This window comes from Microcaecilia unicolor, chromosome 3, assembly GCF_901765095.1.
Source record: "Microcaecilia unicolor chromosome 3, aMicUni1.1, whole genome shotgun sequence".
NCBI lineage: Eukaryota > Metazoa > Chordata > Amphibia > Gymnophiona > Siphonopidae > Microcaecilia > Microcaecilia unicolor.
The window spans coordinates 118987852-119014961 of NC_044033.1; the positions used below are offsets into that span (position 1 = coordinate 118987852).

The 27110-nt window shown below is 41.8% G+C and overlaps 1 protein-coding gene across 5 annotated transcripts in view; it reads right to left on the minus strand.

Moving 5' to 3' along the window:
• Window positions 1–8093: 8093 nt before the first annotated feature.
• MKKS (McKusick-Kaufman syndrome) overlaps window positions 8094–27110 on the minus strand; it is a 59217-nt gene continuing 40200 nt past the window's right edge. For all 5 annotated transcript variants that reach the window (XM_030196328.1, XM_030196324.1, XM_030196327.1 and 2 more), the window contains 3 exons: window positions 23049–23224; window positions 19258–19368; window positions 8094–8804 (listed from right to left, as the gene is read on the minus strand). In XM_030196328.1, coding sequence (XP_030052188.1) covers window positions 8364–8804; window positions 19258–19368; window positions 23049–23224 — 728 coding nt within the window. In that variant the 3' untranslated portion in view covers window positions 8094–8363. The remainder of the gene's footprint in view (window positions 8805–19257; window positions 19369–23048; window positions 23225–27110) is intronic.

Here is a 27110-nt window from a genome sequence, read left to right on the forward strand (position 1 = left end):
AGCATTTTCTGAAATGCTACCCGTTCCACGTGCAGGGCCCAAGAGACAGGCAGAACTCTAGAGTCTCAATGCGTGGATGAGACGATGGTGCAGGGAGGAGGGTTTTAGATTTGTTAGGAACTGGGCAACATTCTGGGGAAGGGGGAGCCTATTCCGAAAGGATGGGCTCCACCTTAACCAGGGTGGGACCAGGCTGCTGGCATCGGCATTTAAAAAGGAGATAGAGCAGCTTTTAAACTAGAAATGGTGGGAAGGCCAACAGTCGCTCAAAAGCGCATGGTTCGGGATAAGGTATCTTTCAAAGATACAGGGAAGATAGGGTATTCTGATAATGAGGTTGCAAAAGAGACCGTAGTAGATCAGGTGTCCTTAAATAAAAATCAGACAAAAGATTGCAAGTTAATACTGTCAAGTACTAAGCATGATGTAAATAGGATCAACAAACAGTTTGAAATGTCTATATGAGAATGCCAGGAGCCTAAGAAATAAGATGGGAGAGTTAGAATATATTGCACTAAATGAAAAATTAGATATAATAGGCATCTCTGAGACTTGGTGGAAGGAGGATAACCAGTGGGGACACTGTCATACCAGGGTACAAATTATATCGTAGTGATAGGATGGATCGAGTTGGTGGAGGAGTAACACTGTACATTAACGAAAGACTTGAATCAAATAGATTGAAAATTCTGCATGAAATAAAACACTTCTTGGAATCACTGTGGATTGAAATTCCATGTGTAAAGGGAAAAAGGATAGTGATAGGAGTGTACTACCGTCCGCCTGGCCAGGATGAACAGACGGATGCAGAAATGTTAAAGGAAATTAGGGACGCAAACAAACTGGGTAACAATAATAATGGGCAATTTTAATTACCCCGATAGTGACTAGGTAAATGTAACATCGGGGCACACTAGGGAGATAAAATTCCTTAATGAAATCAAGGACAGCTTTATGGAGCAGCTGGTACAGGAACCGACGAGAGAAGGAAAAATTCTAGACCTAGTCCTTAATGGAGCGCATGATCTGGTGCGGGAGGTAATAGTGCTGGGGCCGCTTGATAACAGTGACCATAACATGATCGGATTTGATATTAGCTTTGAAGTAAGTATACATAGAAAATCAAATATGTTAATGTTTAACTTTAAAAAAGGAGACTATGATAAAATGAGAAGAATGGTGAAAAACAAAAACAACTTAGAGGAGTGGCTGCGAGGGTCAAAACTTTACATCAGGCTTGGATGCTGTTCAGAAACACCATCCTGGAAACCCAGGCCAAATATATTCCGCATATTAAAAAAGAAGGACAGAAGACCAAACGACAGCCGGTGTGGTTAAAAAGTGAGGTGAAGGAAACTATTAGAGCTAAAGAAAATCCTTCAGAAAATGGAAGGAACCGACTGAAAATAATAAGAAACAGAATAAGGAATGTCAAGTCAAATGCAAAGCGCTGATAAGGAAAGCTAAGGGGGACTTCGAAAAAAAGATTGCGTTGGAGGCAAAAACAAATAGTAAAATTTTTTTTAGGTATATTAAAAGAAAGAAGCCGGCAAAAGAATTGGTTGGACCACTAGACGACTGAGGAGTAAAAGCGGGACCAGGGAAGACAAAGCCGTAGCGGAAAGATTAAATTAATTCTTTGCTTCGGTCTTCACAGAGGAAGATTTGGGTGGGATACCAGTGCCGGAAATGGTATTCAAAGCTGATGAGTCAGAGAAACTTAATGAACTCTCTGTAAACCCAGAGGATGAAATAGGGCAGTTCTACAAACTGAAGAGTAGCAAATCGGAGCTATTGTTAGTAATATGTAATTTATCCTTAAAATCGAGCGTGGTACTGGAAGATTGGAGGGTGGCCAATGTAACGCTGATTAAAAAAAAAAAAAGGTTCCAGAGGAGATCCGGGAAATTATAGACCGGTGAGTCTGATGTCGGTGCTGGGCAAAATGGTAGAGACTATTATTAAGAAGAAAATAAAAGGTGAGCCGGTTGATATTGTGTATCTGGATTTTCAGAAGGCGTTTGACAAAGTACCTCATGAAAGACTCCAGAGGCAATTGGAGAGTCATGGGATAGGAGGTAGTGTTCTATTGTGAATTAAAAACTGGTTAAAAGATAGAAAACAGAGACTAGGGTTAAATGGTCAGTATTCTCAATTGAGAAGAGTAGTTAGTGGGGTTCCCCAGGGGTCTGTGCTGGGACTACTGCTTTTTAACATTTATAAATGACCTCGAGATGGGAGTAACTAGTGAGGTAATTAAATTTGCTGATGACATAAAGTTATTCAAAGTCGCTAAATTGCAGGAGGATTGTGAAAAATTACAAGGGGACCTTACGAGAATGGGAGACTGGGCGTCTAAATGGCGGATGACGGTTAATGTGAGCAAGTGCAAAGGGATGTATGTGGGAAAGAGGAATCCGAATTATAGCTATGTCATGCAAGGTTCCACGTTAGGAGTCACAGACCAAGAAAGGGATCTAGGTGTTGTCGTTGATGATACGCTGAAACCTTCTGCTCAGTGTGCTGCTGCGGCTAAGAAAGCAAATAGAATGTTAGGTATTATTAGGAAAGGAATGGAAAACAAAAATGAGGATGTTATGATGCCTTTGTATCGCTCCATGGTGCCTCGAATATTATGTTCAATTCTGGTTGCCGCATCTCAAAAAGATATTGTGAAATTAGAAAAGGTGCAGAGAAGGGCGACAAAAATGATAAAGTGGATGGGATGAGTTCCCTATGAGGAAAGGCTAAAGCGGCTAGGGCTCTTCAGCTTGGAGAAAAGGCGGCTGAGGGGAGATATGATAGAGGTCTATAAAATAATGAGTGGAGTTGAATAGGTAGATGTGAAACGTCTGTTTATGCTTTCCAAAAATACTAGGACTAGGGGGCATGCGATGAAACTACAATGTAGTAAATTTAAAACGAATCAGAGAAAATTTTTCTTCACTCAACGTGTAATTAAACTCTGGAATTTGTTGACAGAGAATGTGGTAAAGGCGGTTAGCTTAGCGGAGTTTAAAAAAGGTTTGGACGGCTTTCTAAAGGAAAAGTCCAGTCCATAGACCATTATTAAATGGACTTGGGGAAAATCCACTATTTCTGGGATAAGCAGTATAAAATGTTTTGTACTTTTTTGGGATCTTGCCAGGTATTTGTGACCTGGATTGGCCACTGTTGCGAACAGGATGCTGGGCTTGATGGACCTTTGGTCTTTCCCAGTATGGCAATACTTACATAGGTTGTGCTAATATTTACCTTGTATTATTTTTTTTAAGATTCTCCTCCTAGATCTAAAAGACTGTAATGTCTAGAGCTGATGGAAGCCCTAATTAAGCCTTCTAGCCTCCTAAGTGGCTTAAAAGCCTATAAACCAATGATCAAGCTGAGGTGGGTGGGAATTAAACTACTACTTTTGGACAACTACCTGTGCTCTACACTGATGCTATGGATCACCTTCCCGTAGTAGATGGAGGCTAAAACACTAATAGGTATTCAAGAAAGTGTAGATGAGCAGATGACCCTTAGCAAAAAAACCCAAAAAAACAGCACCACCTAGTGGCAATTGTTTAAAGTGCAACTCCTGAGAGAATTCTCTCACAACTGAGGGAGTTTGGTATCTTAAGTAATTGCATGGCTAATCTACTGATCTAGGAGCAGTGGGCTGAAAACTCATCTTTCTGCATAGGTTTATGAAAGCAGCAAGGTGTAAGAACACTGGCCTGCTTGGATGGAGAAGAGCAGTGGGACTGAACTGTGTTGACCCCACTAAATGGTGCAATCATATCGCAACAGCTTTGCCCTTTAGCAGGGTAGGAGTAGCAGGTTAGACAGCATCGGTCTCTGGGATCTGTGGGAACTGACAGTGGTAGCCTACAGAGTGGCAAACAACTAGGCCAGAAAAGCATCAGCCCACTTGGGCTGGAAAAGTAACAGTAGGAGTCAGGAATGGGACAAGCAGCAGCAGAGGAATACGAAAATGGAGCAGCAAGTCTAAGGGTTTGAGCAATGGGCTGAGAACCTGGGAAGCCAGAGTTCAAATCTCACTGCTGCACCTTGTGATCTTAGGAAAGCCACTTAAGGGGCAATTCTACAACTGGATGTCTCCATTTAGGCACCTGAGACTACAAGGTAGGAAACTATTCTAACACAGCAGCTGAGCACTCAGGTTTTGTTATAGAATACTAGCATAATCCAGAACTGGCGTGCCTAACATTTACACTTGTTTTTCCCGAGGGGGTTTTACTTCCCCCCTTTGATAGAAACTAATTCTCTATAACCATGAATCTTTCTTTCATTTATTCTCTGCTTTCTCTCTGTTCTGTGACCTTTGTATGAGGAACAAACTTTCTTCCTCCTTTCTCTCTTCTGTATCTAATTAGTCTAATTACTTATAATTACCAGAGGTACTGATGTTAGATTTTGTAAGTTTGTTATAACTTGAAACTGATGTCTGATGCTGTGATGGTGGGTGAGTAATTAAAAAGACTTAATTCTCTCTAATTCCTGTAAATTGTTTCTACAATATTTTGTGATATTTCATAAGTTTTTAGCGAATAGCAAATCAAATGCGCAGCCCAGAACACACTGGCCGTAGACCTGGTGTAACTGTGGGCACCTAAATGTAGCAGAGATGTCTAAATTACAGTATTCTTTAAGTTACAAACATTAAATGGGAGACCAGCCCATATCCTGCTCATGCAGACTAGAGGTTGTGGCATTATTTATGCTGCTTTTTCTCTCTTTTCTATTGAAGAGCTGTGCGTGTTCTTTTTCCTTCAAATATTTGTATTAATGTAAACTGCTTTGTTTTTTGATAAAGTGATATAGCAAATTTGCCAATATACAAACATGTGTAAGTTCCCCCTTACATTTACAGCGCAGGGAGGAAGGGGGCTGCTTTGGCAATGGATTTCTCTGTCTGGCGGAGCTTTGAAATTAAAATAAATAGCTTTAAAAGGTATGTGATTACATGGTTACATGTATCTAATACCTTTCCTACATATTTTTTATTTAAAAAAAAAAAACCCAAATGTAATAGCACATTCATATGGAAATCTTGTGCCTCACTGAGTTTCTCTAACAAACTGCCCACACCATGGGAATGAGCAGCAGGGAACAGATCTCCCCATTTGGATCTGCCAGGTACTTTCTAGTGACCTGAATTAGCCACTGAGGGAGGCAGGATGGTGGGCTTGATATACTGTTGATTTGACACAGCACAGCAAACCTTATGTTTCTATGCATGCCCAAACCTGACCCGACCATGATTGTCTTCCATAAGCAATTTTTGAGTTAGCTCAATCCCTTCCTTCCTCCCTAGATGATCAATTGGTATCAGTCCTAAAATATAAACTTTGGAATCCTCTGGAAGATCCTTACCAAGCATTTTGTTGTCAGCCCCCTTCCAGAAATCTCTCAGTACATCTGATATGACATTCCTCCATTAAGAGTGTTTTAAATTTAGGGTTCAGAGACCCCCAAGAAGGCTGGAGTGACCTTAAATCTGACTCCGTCTCTAAATAGCACTAGTACTGGGGTAATCAAGGAGTTGTGAAGTTCTAAAAGGAATTGCCACTGAGAGAGACATCAAGTCTAAGGAAAAGATACCAGCCTTATGACAAACTGGATTTATGTCACAGGTTATACAATGCAGCGAAAGATAGCCTGATACAGCAAAAGCATTTATACTTACAGCCATGATCATAAAGTGAAGTCCACAAATCATCATTTGGAATGAGGAGTTTATTTGCCAAGGTACAAATCAAATCAGTGATTGACAACAGGCACGTACAATCAATTAGTTATAGGAATATAATAATCCGGCTGCAAACAGGTGTTAATTAGTTCCTAATCTTTTCTAATTTCTTTTACCAATTAAAGGTTTTACAAGGCAATTAGGTAATTTGTCAATTCTGCTGGACACATTGGTTTCCCTTGGAGAGAGAGAGTGCCAACCCTTCTCTCTAGCTTAAACCAGGAAATACTCTGATTTTTATAGGTGCTCTCAGGATATGGATAATATGACAGTAGATATACCTAATTGGATCTATGCTAATGTCATGGTTGTCACTGATTGGCTCATGCTAATGAGTAGCTTTTATCTTGCTAACATGGTTTTGTCTCTAGCTCGCCTGACCATAAATCTTAAGCAAGACCCTGCATCCAGCTACACCTTTCCTTTCTCACACCATGGCTGACCACAATCCTGCTCACAGGAAAGTCTCCCTCCCCTCTTGGACAGCTAGTTCCCTATTTTCTTTGCATCTGGCATGACTCACTCATTTCTCAACTTGTTTTTCTAACTTACATTAGAGAAAATTCCACTTTGTAACAGATACGGCTTCCATTTTATGCTGAAATCCTCCATTTTGTTTCCATATCTATTGACCTAACTTTTCCTAATTTAGCTTATTTAGGCCTCAATCCGGGCTACAAACTAGGCCATACTTTTCCAGTAAGCTCCCAGTTATGTCAGCCATCAGATTTCTGACTCAGCCAAGGTCTGTAATGGCCTGAGCTCTATGACTGGGCCTGCCACCATTCCAGTGGGGGGGTCTCTGGCTGTACCATAATTATACAAGAGTGAATGGCCTTTAGCCTCACTCGCATATGTTCTACTGGGTATCGTATAGCACTTCTCACTACTAGTGGCCCAAAATGAGCATTTTTCCATAGTCATATATGGTTGTGATTTGCTCCAGCTTCCAATCCCTCTGTTTATCCATGAGCTCCTCTTCATTGTTCCATGCCTGAAGTATTCTTCCGGAACAGTACAGAGAGGGTTCAAAGAACAAAACAAAGTCCAAAATGCAGCGGGAAGGCACCGGGAGCCTTCAGAGATGGGACACAGTTCCTTTGTTTTTCAGGATCAGTGTTCTGCTGTGGGTCCGGCATGGGCTGTGTTTCGGCGCGCGGCACCTGCGTCAGGGGTCACATATGATCTATTATAAAATAGACTAAGGAACGAAAGGGAAAGGGGAAAGGGAATTGGACTTATATACCGCCTTTCTGTGTTTATTTCCCAACCTGTTCAAAAAGGCATACCCCACTGATTCAATGTAAATGCCTGATCCCTGCAACACAACAAAATTAAAGTACGTAATGGACAAATCTCAACTCTTCCGATGTACGTTTCCCCAATGTGGCCATGCCACATGAACTTAATCTTATCATAACATCACTTTGTATTTGTTCTCACCGGAGTCTGCAAATGCCTCTCCGGTACTATGTAAGCCACATTGAGCCTACAAAAAGGTGGGAAAATGTGGGATACAAATGTAACAAATAAATAAATAAATACTATATAAATTAGGTGTGCCATTCCAGAATAGTGTTTAGGCATTTTGCTAGCACTTTCACATGTAAGTGTACATAAAGTGCTAGTATTCTATACATTGACAGGCACCAAGAGATGTGTAAATGCGGTACCCAGATTATTGAATTGTCCTTCACACCTTCTACTGCTTTAGGCATAAACAGATTATAAGCCCTCTGGGAATAAAGAAATATCTACTGCACATGAATGGAACTCACTTTGAACTACTACTGAGAGGGGCTAGGATTGGAAAGAGAAGGAAGAACAATGAGAGGTTGGGTAGGATGAAGAAAGAGAAAGAAATGGAGGAGAAACAGGAAGGAAAGGGAGCATGAGGGGCTAAAAGTAGAGTAACCAGTAAAAGTCCTATTGGAAATGTGGGCAGCTTTATAGCCAGGTCTACTTGGCAGAATGGAAGGAACAGAGAAAGGGTGGGGAAGATAGGCTCTATCCAATCAATGGGGGAGACATATAATTTAATTAAACAATGATATTTATTGCAAATTGATGGTGTTGTAGTACTGTCTAGAAAAGTCATGAGGATTTAGAAAGCCAGATGTTTGAGAATAGCCGTACAAGCATTGCTGACTTTTTATATTACAAAGCTTTGAGGTTAGATATGGTATGAGAGGGGCTATTGAGTGTGAACTAAATAGACAGATGGGAATGCAAGATCCCCCAGGATGGAAGACTGCAAAGGCGGGATATGGCATGAAGTGATAGCACACCGTACAGTAATAATGCAAGATGCACAAAGACATACTATAGAAACGTGTAGTGGCAGTTTTCAGGTTTCCAAAGTTTATTTCCAAATAAAACAAAGGGTATATCAAACAACCTTTCTAAAGCACATATTGAATTCATTGTATTAACTTCAGAGCAATGATAGACATGAATGTATCCTGTGCTGCTATGTTGTGGACCTTCCTTCACAAATACTGCATATTGTTCTAACATGCTTGGCATCTAATCACTCAAGTTAATTATGTGACTAAAGAGTTATCTGAGTTTGTTCAGACATATCTGATCTTAACAGTCAAAGGGTTATCTAATTCTTATCTTCAATGATATATGACAGATCCAAAATCAGATGGCACGTTTCAACCGCCACCTGTAGACTACTACATTTTGCTGCAAAACAGTCCAGAACAAGCTGGTCTGACAAATTTCTGGAATTATTTCCACAGTGGTCCTGTGGATCAACAGGGTTACACAGAGTTCCTAGAATAGTCCACTTCATATGAGGCTGTTTTTGATACAGTCTACAGCCACAATGCAAAACAAAATCTGACAGGCTAGAATCCACGGCGGTGACCGAAGGAACAGACCAAAAGTGTCCTTTATTTGTATCAGTGAGGATCTCACCATCATCATGCTCTAGACAGCGCGCTACGGACTCTAATGACCGACAAAAACTATCAGCAACTATCTGGTACTCTGTCCGACTGCAGCTGAGTTCTTCAAGAATACTACTGGAAACATCAATAGCCTAGAAAAGAAAAAAAATAACTCTGTGATCTACAGGTATATATGTGTTCAACTTAGTCAGTTTGCTTCATCAGGCAGACAGGACTACTGGATAAATATGTGCTACTTCTGCAGTATGCAAAATATAGAGATTTCATTTTAGCCAGTTCTGGTTATATTTTCCCCTCGCACCATATATAATGCTACCTACATTTCTGGAGTGCCAGGACCACTTGAGCATAAACATAGAATTGAACACTACTGCTAAATTCATACTGTTTGCTTCACTAATCACAAGTACACAGTGAAACATAACTGCCTGGAGAGACTTTCAGAAGAGAAGTCTGAAGCGTTTGCTTTGGACTGATCCTTTGGATAACTGAAGGACACTATTGCTGTATCCACTTTCACCTGCTAGGACCATGTGGAATGATAAGAAAAAAGCAGAATAGCAAGATATCCTGCTAAATGCATAATAAACCAGTAGTTCATGCTGGATACAATATGTGCTACACACTGATAACTAGATTTGGTAACTCAGCATGCATTGTATCCAGAGAAAGGCATTATTTTTCTACAGATGCAGAAATATACCTCTGAGGCAGACACTGAGGTGAGTCAAAACACAGTTATGTCGGGTATACAGTGGGGGAAATAAGTATTTGATCCCTTGCTGATTTTGTAAGTTTGCCCACTGACAAAGACATGAGCAGCCCATAATTGAAGGGTAGGTTATTGGTAACAGTGAGAGATAGCACATCACAAATTAAATCCGGAAAATCACATTGTGGAAAGTATATGAATTTATTTGCATTCTGCAGAGGGAAATAAGTATTTGATCCCCCACCAACCAGTAAGAGATCTGGCCCCTACAGACCAGGTAGATGCTCCAAATCAACTCGTTACCTGCATGACAGACAGCTGTCGGCAATGGTCACCTGTATGAAAGACACCTGTCCACAGACTCAGTGAATCAGTCAGACTCTAACCTCTACAAAATGGCCAAGAGCAAGGAGCTGTCTAAGGATGTCAGGGACAAGATCATACACCTGCACAAGGCTGGAATGGGCTACAAAACCATCAGTAAGACGCTGGGCGAGAAGGAGACAACTGTTGGTGCCATAGTAAGAAAATGGAAGAAGTACAAAATGACTGTCAATCGACAAAGATCTGGGGCTCCACGCAAAATCTCACCTCGTGGGGTATCCTTGATCATGAGGAAGGTTAGAAATCAGCCTACAACTACAAGGGGGGAACTTGTCAATGATCTCAAGGCAGCTGGGACCACTGTCACCACGAAAACCATTGGTAACACATTACGACATAACGGATTGCAATCCTGCAGTGCCCGCAAGGTCCCCCTGCTCCGGAAGGCACATGTGACGGCCCGTCTGAAGTTTGCCAGTGAACACCTGGATGATGCCGAGAGTGATTGGGAGAAGGTGCTGTGGTCAGATGAGACAAAAATTGAGCTCTTTGGCATGAACTCAACTCGCCGTGTTTGGAGGAAGAGAAATGCTGCCTATGACCCAAAGAACACCGTCCCCACTGTCAAGCATGGAGGTGGAAATGTTATGTTTTGGGGGTGTTTCTCTGCTAAGGGCACAGGACTACTTCACCGCATCAATGGGAGAATGGATGGGGCCATGTACCGTACAATTCTGAGTGACAACCTCCTTCCCTCCGCCAGGGCCTTAAAAATGGGTCGTGGCTGGGTCTTCCAGCACGACAATGACCCAAAACATACAGCCAAGGCAACAAAGGAGTGGCTCAGGAAGAAGCACATTAGGGTCATGGAGTGGCCTAGCCAGTCACCAGACCTTAATCCCATTGAAAACTTATGGAGGGAGCTGAAGCTGCGAGTTGCCAAGCGACAGCCCAGAACTCTTAATGATTTAGAGATGATCTGCAAAGAGGAGTGGACCAAAATTCCTCCTGACATGTGTGCAAACCTCATCATCAACTACAGAAGACGTCTGACCGCTGTGCTTGCCAACAAGGGTTTTGCCACCAAGTATTAGGTCTTGTTTGCCAGAGGGATTAAATACTTATTTCCCTCTGCAGAATGCAAATAAATTCATATACTTTCCACAATGTGATTTTCCGGATTTAATTTGTGATGTGCTATCTCTCACTGTTACCAATAACCTACCCTTCAATTATGGGCTGCTCATGTCTTTGTCAGTGGGCAAACTTACAAAATCAGCAAGGGATCAAATACTTATTTCCCCCACTGTATATTTTTTAAAATCATTTTTATTGGTTCAACAAATAAAACAGCAAACAGAGGAAATATGTCATACATTGGATAAGTGAACCCATAACAAGTATCAACATCTCACCACCCACAATCCCTCCCACCCCCCCTTTCTACTACATGGCTCCAAGAACTCAAATTAAGCATTGAGAAGACAACTGGGGCCCGAGATGTGAGTGAGGACCAAAAAGGTTCCCACACCTGACTAAATCTCTTGCCAGCTACTGAGTCCAAATCAGAAAACTCTTGTTCTAAGGAAGCTTGTAGAATCAACAGTGATCGCCATTGTGAGAGAGTAGGCGGTTCTACCCAGGGGACAGACTGTTAAAATGGAGGAAGTCCTGCCATTTTTGTAACAAGTAAATTTTAAATTCTGTCTCATTGTATAAATAGGCAGGGAATCTCCATCCACTAGTAGCTTGGCCAATCTCCCCCATATCTAGCCGCACCCAAATCAGAGAGTGACCCAAAACCTTGACTGGACCAATCTCAGCCCTCTGCACCCTAGAGAACAGGGACTGAGACAGTAATAAGTAATCAATTTGGGACCAAGTACAATGAACCTGAGAAAAATGGGTATAATCTCTCTCATTCGGATGCAGCAATTGCCAGGAATCCACCAGACCCAGCATGGAGCATAAATAAGTTACACCCCGAGCAGCATTCTTTTCTGCTGATGCTGCCCTTCCATAAGAATGATCCAAACAGTAGTCCAAAACATGGTTTAAATCACCAACAAGGACCATTGGCTTGGACAAGTCTTTTGCCCCCAAAGTAGTCAATTCTATAAAATACCCGTGATCATAGGCATTGTGGGCATATACCGCTACTAAGTAAAACGAAATCCCACCATAATTAATAGATAAAAAGAATATATATCTTCAACCCAACCTTGACGCAATTTCATATGTTCTTGATCTGTTAATTTTGTTTCTTGTAAACAAGCAATGTCTGCATGGTGATGTTTCAGTAAGGTTAATTTTTTTTCTTCTTAACCAGTGAGGTAATTCTGGACACATTCCAAGAGACAATTTTCAAAGTACCATCAAGTTATACCATATGAAAACAGCACAAAGTAGCTCAAGGCCATTCATATCCACCCCCTGGGGTCCCAGCCTCCACCGAAAGGGTCATAACAGAAGTCTAATAATGTAACACCCATTAAGCATTCAAAGAATAACTAGAAGCAAGCGATAGGGCATTCCTCACACACTGTCCACATGCCCAAACAAACATTCAACAAACACACATATGAAACCCAAACTACCCTTGCCCACCCTCCCCATCTCCACCAATCCACTAACAAAACAAATACAACACACATCATGTTAAGAATGCTAGAGATCACTGCAGAGCTAAGAGGCCTCCCCCACTCCACTCACAGTTAACCTGCATATAAAAAAAAAGCAGATTAAAATACATATGGCAATCCACATTGCTAGTAATAAAAATAATATTCTAGGAGTCTAAGCACAATATTGGGCCAAGCCTCACAAAGGGTGACTTCAAACCAGAAAAGGTTTCTCACTAACAAAGTTTTAACATGGACTTAGATGGAAATAAAAAAAAAAGTTGGCAGTTTATTCACAAACTCTTGGGCCTCTGGTAGCGCTTCTAACACTTTCCATCATCCTTCAGTGAAGATTTTCAATATCACAGGGTAGAGGAATAAGAAACAAATCTTACGGTCGTGCAGTGTATTACATAAAGGGAAAAAAAACAGCATCATCGGTCCAAAAGAGCAGGGGAATAATCTTGAGATAATAAAACAGCCTCTCCCTCATAAGTAAGCTGTTCTCCGTTAGCCTTATATAAATGCAAAAGTGCTACTTTATGAGCAAAGTTTAACATGCAGGCCACTACAGCCTCACTACCCCATCTCTTCTACAGCCAACTGTATGGGCTCGCTCCAGACAAAGTTGACCCAAATCCGCCCGTTGCAGGAATCTGGAAGCCAGCCAACCAACCTTCCAGACAACAAGGAAGCATTTGTTCGGGGATGTTCTCAGACAATCCAACAAATCGTATGTTATTGAGATCATCCAGTTGAACAGCCTGATCTCAAATGTGTTCCTGTAGCCTCGTCAACCATGTCACCACCTCGCAAGAGCAATCCTCCACCCGGGACACTCATTGCTGCAGCTCTCCAGTCCTTCAATTCGCCTCCACCAACAAGGTTTCTAAATGCTGGAATAGACCACATAGCTTAGCAAGCAGTGGATTGAGTGCTCAGGTAACGGTCACTGTGATCTGTTCCAGCTGATCCTCACTGAATACTGGCTGTGTGGGGCTCGGCAATGCCACCATTTTGTCCACAGAACCCCACATTTTTTCCTTCTCATTTCAAAGAGATTTCGCGGCCATAGAGCTATCAGATGAAGTGAGAAATTTGTCCATATAGTGCAAAATCAAGGCAAAAAAGCATCATGTGATCTCTTCATGTTGGGTATCTTTTTAATCATCTATCGGACTCAGGCAATTCAGTTTACCATTATTCTTTCAGACAAGTACCTTACATATTTACAAAGGCTTGATATACTGCCAATCACAATATAGTGCTGCTAAACAGTTTACAATCGTGTTATTAAATAAAGAGAAATAAAAAAGAAAAGGAAAAAATGTATATCTATGAATACGTATTTGTGATTTTATGTGTGTTTGTGTGTGGGGTGGGGGGGGGGGGGGAAGTTATGGCTGTCAAAAAGAAGTTTTTCAGAACATTAAATAAGTACAGTAATGTACCACCAACTTTGAGCCACACCCTGACATGCTTACAATTTTCACAATCTCTATTTGCCATTCAGAACTGCAACACTCTGTACTGCTTCTTGGACTGCATTTAATCTTATCTCTTTATTTTTCTTAACCAAATCTCTCACTGCTCCATCGTTATCATTTTCTATACTGGATTCTATTCTGCCCAAACTATTGAAAGATCTTGCCCTAGGCTTCTATGATTCAATGATGCAATTAATCAGCCAGAGCCTCTCCAAGGGTTGTTTCCTAAAATGCTGGAAGAATGCCATTATACATGAATTGTTAAAAAGAGGTCATGCTTGACTCAACTATTCCCACCCATTATCATCCTATATCCAATCCGCCATTTGTCTATAAACTTGCAGTAATAGAACTCATGCAATGACAAACTTTTTTTTAAAACAAACAAATGTTCTCCATCCAAAACAATTTAGTTTCAGGGAACATCACAGTACATAATCTTGCGTGCTTTCACTTATGAACAAATGAAGAATAGGAATATTAAGATTTTGAATTTTCTGGTTTGTGTCTTATTGGCTGCTGATATTTTGTTGAGACAATATCTTAGGGAGGTTTTCATGTTAACTGAATCTGACAAGATGATGTTTTCTGCTTGTTATTATGTACTTAAATATGCTATGCAGGTGAAACAGCTGGAGGGCAATCCAGTTGTGCTGTGTATTAAGAAGTCATTTGATTTGACAAAATTCTATAAACTACTCAAGATAGTATATCTGAAAGGTGTACCCTCTTGGTGTCTCACCACTGAACAGGATAAAATATCTGTAATGATAGTTTACTTTAAAAAAAATTCTTTTTTTTTTTGGGGGGGGGGGGGGGGGGCCTAAAGTACAAAATTTTCCTGATGTAGCTTGTATTACGCAATTATGTAGAAGAGCTTTCTTGCAATTAAAGACCTGAGTTTTAGCTGTGGAAGCTTCTTTTTAAAATTTCCATGTAAATTAGAATCAGAAAAACTAAACATTGTGTCTTATTTGATCCTGCTCTGTTGAAGCATTTATTGCTCGATAAAGAGAATAAGGGGTCCTTTTACCAAGCTGCACTAGAAAGTAGAAAGCACTGTGATTAGCGTGTGAGTTTACCAATGCGCTCGGCCACTTTCTAGTGTGGTGGAAAAGTGCACAAATTGTAATTTGTGTCTGTAATGGCCATGCGCTAATTTTACAATTGGTGCGTGGCCATTCCCGCATGAGCCCTTACTGCCACCCATTTAGATGACGGTAACAGCTCAGGCGCTAATCCTGCAATGGCTGATTACCGCGGGGCATGCCTACTCCCTGCCCCCCACCCCCCCATGCCAGAAAATAATTTATAATTTCTAGTGTGGGGATCAGCGTGCACTGATCAGAGCAATGTCAGCATGCCCCGTGGTGGTGCTATTTTGCTATGCAGTAGTCCTTTAGTAAAAGGGTCCCTAAGGGGTCCTTTTACAAAGGTGCGCTAAAAAATGGCTTGCAGTAGTGTATGTGCAGGTTTTAGGTGCACGCAGACTCATTTTTCAGTGCACCCCGAAAATGGATGTGTGGCAAAATCTAAATTGCCACGCGTCCATTTTGGGTCTCAGACCTTACCGCCAGCCATAGACCTAGCGGTAAAGAATTTGGGCGGTAATGACCTACGCGCATCAGATGCCACTTGGCACGCGTCCACTACGTGCACCAGAAAACAAACAAAAAAAAATTTTTCGGACGCACGCCAAAGTTGAAATTACCAGAAAGGCCATGTGGTTACTGGGCAGTAACTCCAATTTGGTGAATGTTGGGCACGCGTAGGCTTAGTAAAAGGGGCCCTATGTGATTAGTTTCTTACCTTGTCAGTTAGATGTGGAATTTATAAATGAGTCATAGATGTTTTATACATCTGATTGCTTTGGTTTGCTTTCTTTTGAATGTATCTTTTCTTTCCTCATTGATGTGAACTTATTTCCTTCTGCTTCATGTAAATGTGATTAACTTGGAAAAAAATTATACTGGTCACTGCTGAAAGTGAACGAACATTCTTTTAAAAGTCAGACAGCTACTACTACTATTTATCATTTCTATACGTAGGCAGTTACATTTAGTCCAAAATACTGCTATTCCTTCATGGAGTTAGAACAAGCGATCTTGTTATTTCCCTGTGTCCAATATTACTGGCTTCCTAGAGTTATAGGATGAAATTCACACTCTCCCTATGGCCTTTAAGGCCAATTGCGTGCGTCTTCCTGTCTCACTACATAACGCCCTTACTCCTGTGATGTTCACTTGTTTACTTTGTTCTGATACCACCAGCTTGCTTGTTATTACCCTTCTGTTTCATGCCCGCTTCACATCAACACAAGTCAGTCTTCTACAGTCTAGTACCCTTACTTTGTAACTCTTCTGAGGTATAACTGACTTGAGACGCATGCCACAGATTTAAGATTTTAAGAGCAATTTCTTTGAACAGGTATTTAGCATTTGATGAAGTGGTGGGGCAGATTTCTGGAGTCTGGTGAAACATTTGGTGTACCCTGTCTCTTTCCCTTCTCCTCTTATTATTTGACAATGTTGTAAACTGCTTTGCTAATATTTTTTTGAATTGCAGTATATTAAGTCTGGCAATAAACAAACCTGTTTAGAACTTTATACAACAGAAGGAGGAGTATTTGAATCACCTTAACTACTGTGATCAGACACTGAGAGGTTCTAGTAACTTAAGGCAAATTTTGGAAAATGGAGCTAATTTGGGTTTGCTATGACAAAGGATATACTTTTTTTTTTTTTACTTCTTAATCTTACGTTTTGAATATTTTTGTATTTTTTTTAACATGAAGTGTTACATATATTGAGTAGAATAGTAAAATAAACTCCTATTTTAATGCATTTCGAAATGTATTTTTTAGACAGCAGAGTGTGAAAAACGTATAAGGGTATGATGACTTTTGTAAAGCATTATATAGGTGATAGTTAAGTCAGATAAAACTAATCACATGAGGATCAATAAAGCAAAAATAAGTACATAAGTAATGCCATACTGGGAAAAGACCAAGGGTGCATCGAGCCCAGCATCTTGTCCACGACAGCGGCCAATCCAGGCCAAGGGCACCTGGCAAGCTTCCCAAACGTACAAACATTCTATACATGTTATTTCTGGGATTTGGGATTTTTCCAAGTCCGTTTAGTAGCGGTTTATGGACTTGTCCTTTAGGAAACCGTCCAACCCCTTTTTAAACTCTGCTAAAATGACTGTGTATGCTCAAGTTTAGATTCTACTACTACTACTACTACTACTTAACATTTCTAGAATGCTACTAGGGTTACGCAGCGCTGTACAAATTAACAAAGAAGGACGGTCCCTGCTCAAAGGAGCTTACAATCTAAAGGACGAAATGTCAAGTTGGGGTAGTCTAGATTTCCTGAGTAGAGGTGTAGTGGTTAGGTGCCAAAGGCGACATTGAAGAGGTGGGCTTTGAGCAATGATTTGAAGATGGGTAGGGAGGGGGCCTGGCGTATGGGCTCAGGGAGTTTGTTCCAAGCATGGGGTGAGGCGAGGCAGAAAGGGCGGAGCCTGGAGTTGGCGGTGGTGGAGAAGGGTACACTGACAACATAGTTTTTACCTTTAGATTGTAAGCTCTCTTGAGCAGGGACTGTCCTTCCCCATGTTTAAACTTGTACAGCGCTGCGTAACCCTGGCAGCGCTATAGAAATGCTAAGTAGTAGTAGTAGTAGTAGTAGTAATGAAAGGAGGGATTTGTCTTGAGAGCAGAGGTTACGGGTAGGGACGTAAGGGGAGATGAGGGTAGAGAAGTAAGGAGGGGCTGCAGATCGAGTGCATTTGTAGGTTAGTAGGAGAAGCTTGAACTGTATGCGGTATCTGATCGGAAGCCAGTGAAGTGACCTGAGGAGAGGGGTGATATGAGTATATCGGTTCTGGCGGAATATAAGACGTGCAGCAGAGTTCTGAACAGATTGAAGGGGGGATAGGTGGCTAAGTGGGAGGCCGGTGAGGAGTAAGTTGCAGTAGTCAAGGCGAGAGGTAATGAGAGAGTGGATGAGAGTTCGGGTGGTGTGCTCAGAGAGGAAGGGGCGAATTTTGCTAATGTTATAGAGGAAGAAGCGACAGGTCTTGGCTATCTGCTGGATATGCGCAGAGAGGAGAGGGAGGAGTCGAAGATGACACCGAGGTTGCGGGCAGATGAGACGGGGACGATGAGGGTGTTATCAACTGAAATAGAGAGTGAAGAGAGAGGAGAAGTGAACGAACGATTCTAGAAATGTTCAAGATTGCCAAGTAGAGGTTAGAGGTCAATTTTACTAAAGCAAATACATATTCATGAACTTTGAAAAAAAATAGGACTACCACAGCTATAATAGCTAAAACAATTATTTCCAGCATCTCCTCAGAATAACCAATGAAAGTTTCTTTCATTCAGATTTGAAGATAGAGCAGCGATGAGTCTACTTCAGTTGGTCCTCTGAGCAAGGGGTTATGTGCAGCTGCCAGCTCTACCGGTCCCCTGGCCCCTCCGACATCAACTTCCTGTTCTGGGGCAGGGAACTGGCTGAGCTGACAGCTCCTTGCACCACTTTGCTGCCTACACCTGTGGCGGACCGCCCTGCCCTTGGTAGGCTACAGAATAACGGCAAAGATGAGAAACACAAGAAAACTGTTAAGGCACTCTTGCTTTGTGTCAACATTTTAAGTAGGGGTCAAGTCAAATCTTGTCTAGGAATTGGGTCCCCATTAACTAGATCACAAGTTCTTCTAATACAGGAGTCCTGATCTATGACTGTGCATCTGGCAGTTCTGATTACATTAGATGATTTGAGCTTTCTGAATCATCCTTATCAGATACTGTGTTCAAAGGCTCAGGTTTGCAATTTTGGTGTGTCAGTTCTCCCCATGCCTAGCTTTCCTCGGTTTCACTCATGTTTCCAAATCTTGCCCCCACTTTTATGTCATTGCCCCAGACAGCTCTCTGCTTTCCTCTCTCTTGCCTTCTATCCTGCTCTTCAGTATTAAATTGGCCTTCTACTAGGGTTTTTCCACTTCCCCTCGTTGTAGGCTCTCTTATGTTTCAGATCATGTCCTTCCACATAATTTTCAGAAATCATCTTATCCTATATATGTGATTATTTTAGCTATACATTATTCAATTTGGTCCAGGTTCATTTGATAAAAAAATAATTTTGTCATTGCTGATTATGTTATATAAATTATACAGTTTGGCTTTCTAGAGTATGTTTTCTTAAATTAGTTTGATAGTACAGTTTCCTACTGTATGTGAAGGACTGCAACCTGCTTATACCGATCTTTTAGTCCTACATAAATTTGCAGAAATAAATCTAATAAATTAACAACCTCGTTAAGATAAGCAAGGTGCTTTAACGCCAATTACAGCCATATATAAACGATAAAAAAAAGATCTCATAAACAGGGTAAATGGCAACTTTTAAAGTAGTCAGTGAGGTTTCATTACCTTGAATCTTATGTAGAAAGCCAAGTGAGTTTCAGTACAGCCTCCTCCCAGTAGTGCTAACGGTTGCTTAAGTGTCAGTTGTAAGACATGCTCTGCAGTCTGACAGGCACGCTGAAACAAAAACCACACAACACAGTCAGACTTCAGTATGCTTTTATATATCAAAAATATCTAGAATATCTGCCAATTTTAGAACAGTTATAGATTTTAAAGGATACAGAGCATTAAATTAAAATAAAATGTAAACTCCTGTTACATTTAACTGGAACAAATGTTTCTCAAAAATGCTTACAATATTTACCGTAGTCCAATTCTGGAACAAACATGGATGTTAGCGCCTAATCTGTGATAAAGAGGAACTATACAATAAATATATATATTTTTTCAGTGTCATACACAGGCAGTTATCTTGTGCAAAAGAGGCTCAGAAGGGCTCTTCCTCATGCTTCTGACTGACCTCATTACTCAATATTTCTGCTCCTGTCCCCTCATAACTCTAGCGCTCATCGAGGAACCACTTTGTCTCCTCCTGTCCCCCAATATCACTCTAAATGGGTGGGGGTGGGGGTGAGGGTCCCAACCCAGTTCTTGGGACACACCTAGCCAGTCAGCTTTTCAGGATATCCATAATGAATATGCATAACAGATTTGCATATATTTTTTTAATTTTTTGTTACATTTGTACCCCGCGCTTTCCCACTCATGGCAGGTTCAATGCGGCTTACATGGGGCAATGGAGGGTTAAGTGACTTGCCCAGAGTCACAAGGAGCTGCCTGTGCCTGAAGTGGGAATTGAACTCAGTTCTTCAGGACCAAAGTCCACCACTAGGCCACTCCTCCACTAATGGGTATCTCACGCATATTCATTACTGATATCCCAAAAACCTGACTGGCTTGGTGTGAGGACCTGGCTGAGAACCCCTGCTCAAACTCTAATCACGGAATTACTTCTCCTCCTATCCTTCCATATCCTCATAACTCTAGTCCCAATCAAGAAACCACTTCTCTTCCTCTATACCCACTAAATGGAATATTTACTTCCACTCTCCTTGCCATAAGTATTGCCAAACTGGGACAGACCAAAGGTCCAGCATCCTGTTTCTAACAGTAGCTAATCCAGGTCACAAATACCTGACAAGATCCTGAAAAAGATCAATACATTTTATGCTCCTTATCCCAGAAGTAAGAAGTGGATTTTCCCCAAGTCAATTTAATAATGGTCTATGGACTTTTCCTTTAGGAAGCTGTCCATACCTTTTTAAAACCCCGCTAAGCTAACCGCCTTTACCACATTCTCTGGCAACAAATTTCAGAGTTTAATTACATGTTGAGTGAAGAAAAATTTTCTCCAATTCGTACTAAATTTACTACTTTGTAGCTTCATCGCATGCCACCTAGTCCTAGTATTTTTTAAAAGAGTAAACAAACGATTCACGTCTACCCGTTCCACTCCACTCATTATTTTATAGACCTCTATCATATCTCCCCCATTCTGATCCACCTCCTTCTCTTGCATTGAGCCACTCCCCCATTTACTTCTGCAACATTCTTCCAATTTTGTGATCCACACCATTTTTTAAATTCAAGATTTAAGTATATTTCCATGATTGGTGAGGCATTACCAACAACATATAAAAACAGCAATTGCATGTATCCAACCATAACATACAATTTACTATATATTTATTAGATAGCCTGCCATTGTAATTTCTATTGCTATCTGGACTTTAAATTTTTGTTCCTGTTGGGCTGACCAAAACTCAAGTGTTGGTTCACCATTCTGTATTTATTGTGTTGGGGCTACGTACACCCCAAGGAACAGTACTCAAACTTTATCAAAACATTTAACCAAGTGCTTCCTGTGCACCACTGTCAACCTTTCTGATATTACAAAGGTCTCACACTCTATCCGTCCACTTTACTAATGTGGGAGGGGGGCACTTTTTTCCAAGAGGCCACCAAATTCAATTCCATTGCTACTAGGCAATGTTGAACTAAATTTGTTGCAACTCTCCAACACTTGGGGGGTCAAACAATTAAACTAGAAGATGCCTGGATCTCATATTGCCACCCCAATGATCCGATACCCATGCATAACAGCGAACCAGCTTGCTAGGCATCACTGAACTTTATGATTGTTCTCCTACACTGATACTACTATTGCTGTCCTCCTCAAATCAGGTTTCATCTGACCCCACTACTTATCTGTATACTGTACTCCAAACTCCCTTTCCCATTGTACCTGATAAGAGTCTCTACAGAAAATGCCCCTCTCAAATACCTATGTAGCTTTATACAGGTCTTCCAATACTGCCATATCTCAGGCCACCTGGTTTTTAACTTAGCTCTTACCTATCCAACTCTGAAGCTGAATATAAGAATGGCTACCTGGTAACTGATTTCCTGCTTCCAGTTCCTGAAAAGGACATACTCTGCCATCATCAAAAACATGTCTAACATCCACAAAATACACCATTAGTGTTCCTTTATCTCTGCTACTGCCACGTCTGGGATCCCTGGCTGTGCCTCTTCACTGGAATCTGCTGTCACTTCTGGAACTCTTCTTGTTGTGCCTTTATAGTTGGGCACAATTACTCCTCTCTTGCTAATCCCGCCAAGCCTTGGTCATGTCCTGTTTGTCAGCAATACTAAAGTTTATTCTAAAGGGGGAAGACCAGTAGTACTTAACCTTTACTTTGCTCTGTACCTCTGTGATCAATCACCATTCTCGTCTCCTTACCAATGGGAATGCCGACAGGTCCTGTCACACATGGACTTGTGCATCCTTGTAGGTAAGACTAATATTTCCTTCAAGAGCAGTTGTAACTTTATGTTCTCCTCCACCTTGCTCTCTGCCCAAAACATGTCCCCTTGCTATTTGGATGCCCCTTTTTTGCCTTTGCAAAATCGATACTTGGATGTTTCAAGCACATGGACATTCATTTCGGCATTTTGCTTCAAACATGAGCACCATAATGTTCCTGCACGACACAAACTTTACCTGCCTGCTCAGGGCACTTTTGAAAAACATAGTTAAGATATACATCTCCTCCATTTGGCCCAGAGTTCAGTTGGATATCTGAATCTGCAGAAGTCATAATGGAATGGAGACATGACTCAACCACCTAGTTTCACAGTTGCCAGAGTGAAAGATCGGGTCACCTCTAACTTCCCACCATTACTGGGATGTTTAGTCATTTCAGTTTGCTGCTTTTTGTGCAGTGGTATGCTCTGATGAAGTCAGATTACCGCTTATTACTCCCCAGGGGACTGGAGCTACATGGGGTTAAGCTGCCATCAAGGCAAATGACATCCCTTCCCTGTGATCCATGCTTTTGCGCACATTGCGTGGAACCTTAAAATACAGAAGCTGAAAAAAAAAATATTTGGCCTCCATTTCACCTCTTTCAGGTTTTTAGAAGAATTTTTAGATGTTTTGTGTGAGAACATTTAGGGGACAAAACGGAAAAGCTTTGACATGAGTAAAAATGTTGACTACTGCCCCCTCTTCTAGTGTACACAAAAGTGTGAGTAATTAGGTCTGGGAAGGGATGTACAGGATTTAATTTCCATTGTGTGTGTAACCAATCTCAGGGTGCTTTTTGATTCAACACATGTACATGCTCCTTTTGCTATTGGAGGTTTATTATTTTATACATTACAATGTAACCTCACAAACCTAGTACAGGAAACTATTCAAATATAGTTAGCATCCAAAAAGCAGTGCAACTCTCCTTTCCAATAAAACTAGAAGCCAGTTACGTAAGAATTCATAAAAACTCAAAATTTACCTTCAGTTCATTCAATGTTGTTTCATTTCTGTTACAAAGCACCAAGCTGCAAACTGTTGTATTATTCGGTATTAACTGCAAGAATTGTTTGGATGCATATTTCACACAAACTACATCCTTTAGAACACCATAACAAGTGGAAGAAACAGGATGCAGAGAAGCAATGGGTTCTGCACCTAAGAAAATGTTAAAGAAAATAATTAAGACAACCCTAGAATACCTGAACATTATTCATCTTTAAACACAAATTTTATTTAATAAATGTAATATCAACATACAAAATTTTGTAGCTTTTAGTACAAAATTTTTTTTGTAACACTTTTCTGTAAAATTACATCATGTGGTACTAGATAGAGTTTATTCTGTCCGTGTTTGATGAGCTGTGGTAGCTGAAGTTCTTATACATTTTGAACATTCACTTTCATTTGCCTGCAGATGTCATCCAGCTCCTTTTCACCATAACTGTGAAGCCACTGAACCAATGCAGAGAGCAGATCCAGAATTGGACAAAAAAAAAAAAACCCACTTTAAATCAGTGGTTCCCAAACCTGGTCCTGGAGGCAGCCCAGAAAATCAGGTTTTCAGTATACCCACAATAAATATTCATGGGAGAGGTTGGCATGCACTGCGCCTCCACTGCATACAAATCTACCTCATGAACATTCATTGTGGATGTACTAAAAACCTGACTGGCAAGGGAGCTTCCAGGACCAGGTTTCGGAACCACTGCCTTAAATTCTCAAGTGTTAAGGTTTTCTCTCAAAATCTGAATCTCTCACTTGATTTACATGGAGTTACATTATTATTAAACCGGGTGTGCAAACAAAACAGAACTTAATTCACTGGGAGAAAAGACCTCATATAGCCAGCATAACAGCTGAAATGCTAGCAGGCTGTTCAGTTAGTACAACTATAGTCTTTCCTGAATCATAGGTCATAATAACTTCCATGTCTATTTACAGTGGTGGAAATAAGTATTTGATCCCTTGCTGATTTTGTAAGTGTGCCCACTGACAAAGACATGAGCAGCCCATAATTGAAGGGTAGGTTATTGGTAACAGTGAGAGATAGCACATCACAAATTAAATCCGGAAAATCACATTGTGGAAAGTATATGAATTTATTTGCATTCTGCAGAGGGAAATAAGTATTTGATCCCCCACCAACCAGTAAGAGATCTGGCCCCTACAGACCAGGTAGATGCTCCAAATCAACTCGTTACCTGCATGACAGACAGCTGTCGGCAATGGTCACCTGTATGAAAGACACCTGTCCACAGACTCAGTGAATCAGTCAGACTCTAACCTCTACAAAATGGCCAAGAGCAAGGAGCTGTCTAAGGATGTCAGGGACAAGATCATACACCTGCACAAGGCTGGAATGGGCTACAAAACCATCAGTAAGACGCTGGGCGAGAAGGAGACAACTGTTGGTGCCATAGTAAGAAAATGGAAGAAGTACAAAATGACTGTCAATCGACAAAGATCTGGGGCTCCACGCAAAATCTCACCTCGTGGGGTATCCTTGATCATGAGGAAGGTTAGAAATCAGCCTACAACTACAAGGGGGGAACTTGTCAATGATCTCAAGGCAGCTGGGACCACTGTCACCACGAAAACCATTGGTAACACATTACGACATAACGGATTGCAATCCTGCAGTGCCCGCAAGGTCCCCCTGCTCCGGAAGGCACATGTGACGGCCCGTCTGAAGTTTGCCAGTGAACACCTGGATGATGCCGAGAGTGATTGGGAGAAGGTGCTGTGGCCAGATGAGACAAAAATTGAGCTCTTTGGCATGAACTCAACTCGCCGTGTTTGGAGGAAGAGAAATGCTGCCTATGACCCAAAGAACACCGTCCCCACTGTCAAGCATGGAGGTGGAAATGTTATGTTTTGGGGGTGTTTTTCTGCTAAGGGCACAGGACTACTTCACCGCATCAATGGGAGAATGGATGGGGCCATGTACCGTACAATTCTGAGTGACAACCTCCTTCCCTCCGCCAGGGCCTTAAAAATGGGTCGTGGCTGGGTCTTCCAGCACGACAATGACCCAAAACATACAGCCAAGGCAACAAAGGAGTGGCTCAGGAAGAAGCACATTAGGGTCATGGAGTGGCCTAGCCAGTCACCAGACCTTAATCCCATTGAAAACTTATGGAGGGAGCTGAAGCTGCGAGTTGCCAAGCGACAGCCCAGAACTCTTAATGATTTAGAGATGATCTGCAAAGAGGAGTGGACCAAAATTCCTCCTGACATGTGTGCAAACCTCATCATCAACTACAGAAGACGTCTGACCGCTGTGCTTGCCAACAAGGGTTTTGCCACCAAGTATTAGGTCTTGTTTGCCAGAGGGATTAAATACTTATTTCCCTCTGCAGAATGCAAATAAATTCATATACTTTCCACAATGTGATTTTCCAGGATTTAATTTGTGATGTGCTATCTCTCACTGTTACCAATAACCTACCCTTCAATTATGGGCTGCTCATGTCTTTGTCAGTGGGCACACTTACAAAATCAGCAAGGGATCAAATACTTATTTCCACCACTGTATGTTTCATGTTAACAAAACTGAATTTTGCGATTTTGAACATATTGGGAGTATTACTGACACCGAGTTCCAAATACATAAATCTTCATGAAAGGCTGTGCACTATGAAATTCATTTTATAACGTCATAAAGCAGCACTTATCTTTAGAGTCTGATCCCAACAGGGATCTCTGTTTCACCAAAAGGCTTCTTCAGAGGAAAATTGAAGACTGCTGCTTCAAGCACTTGACCCAATTCATGCTATCCAAGTCTTGTTATAAGACTGACTTAACAGTTAATGCTATTCTCCGAGGACAAGCAGGCTGCTTGTTCTCACATGCAGGTCCACGTCGGCCCAGGAAACGGCAAATTTTCACCAGCAAAATTAAAAAGTTTTACCAGTCTTCTGGCACGCGCACAGCACATGCGCAGACAACTTCCCGCCCGTCGCGTGAGCGTGCGTCCTCAGTTTTTTGTCCGCGACAAGGTGACAGGATATTTTCTCCTCTCCTCATTCTTGGCCCAGGAATAGAGTCTGACGACTATTTCATTTATATCTTTTCTTCTTTTAGTCATTTTCTTAAAAAAAAAAACCCAAAAAAACTTCCCGTAGTTACTTTTAGTATTTTTTATCCTATTTTAAGTTTACTTTCTTTTCGACGTAGCCGGCCTTTAGGCCGCAGTCGGGCTTTCTCCCTTTTTGTGCCCTTCTCTTTTTTGGCACAATCGCATCGTTTGATTTTGCCGAAGCCGTTTTTCCTTCCATGTCATCGAAGACACCCAGCGGCTTCAAGCGTTGTATGTGGTGCAACCGGACTATCTCAGGTACTGATAGCCATGCCTGGTGTATCCAGTGCTTTGGGCTTGACCATAGCCCAGCCGCTTGTAGTCGGTGTCTTTGTATGAAGAAACGGACCCAAGTGTCTCGAGAAGCCCAATGAGAAAAACTTTTTGGGGCTCAGTCCGGACCTTCGATGTCGACACCGAGGTCAGTGGCGTCGGCAGGAGCATCGACGTCGGGAAGAAAGGTAATGGCTGCTGAGAGACCAACTTGCACTGGGAGCAGTGAGGCGTCGAGTGGGTCTCCACCTGCCTCGAGGCCTCCTGTTATGCAGGCCCCCCGGGACAGACCTTCGTCGGACCCGGCCCAGAGGAGACGTGAGGATTCCACGTCCCCATCATTGGTACCGAGGAGTCTTGATGACGGGTGTCAAGCAAAGGCGAAGAAGCACCGTCATCGTTCTCCTTCGACACACGGTACCGGGAGCTCCGGGGCGTCGAGAGTCGGCACCCGAGAAGCGTTGGTGCCGAGAGGATCGCTCCCCCTCGATACAGGAGGTGCCGATGCATCGGTCTCCTAGCAGCCCGGTACCTGCTCCCGAGCTTCCACAGATTCTGCCATCGCCTGTTCCAATGACCCCGCAGCCTTCTCCGATTGTGGCTCTAGACGAGCGCATTACGGGCCTTGTTTCCAGAACTTCTGGAGGGACTACTATGACAGTCAGCTTCGGTGTTGGGGGTGCTTGCGCC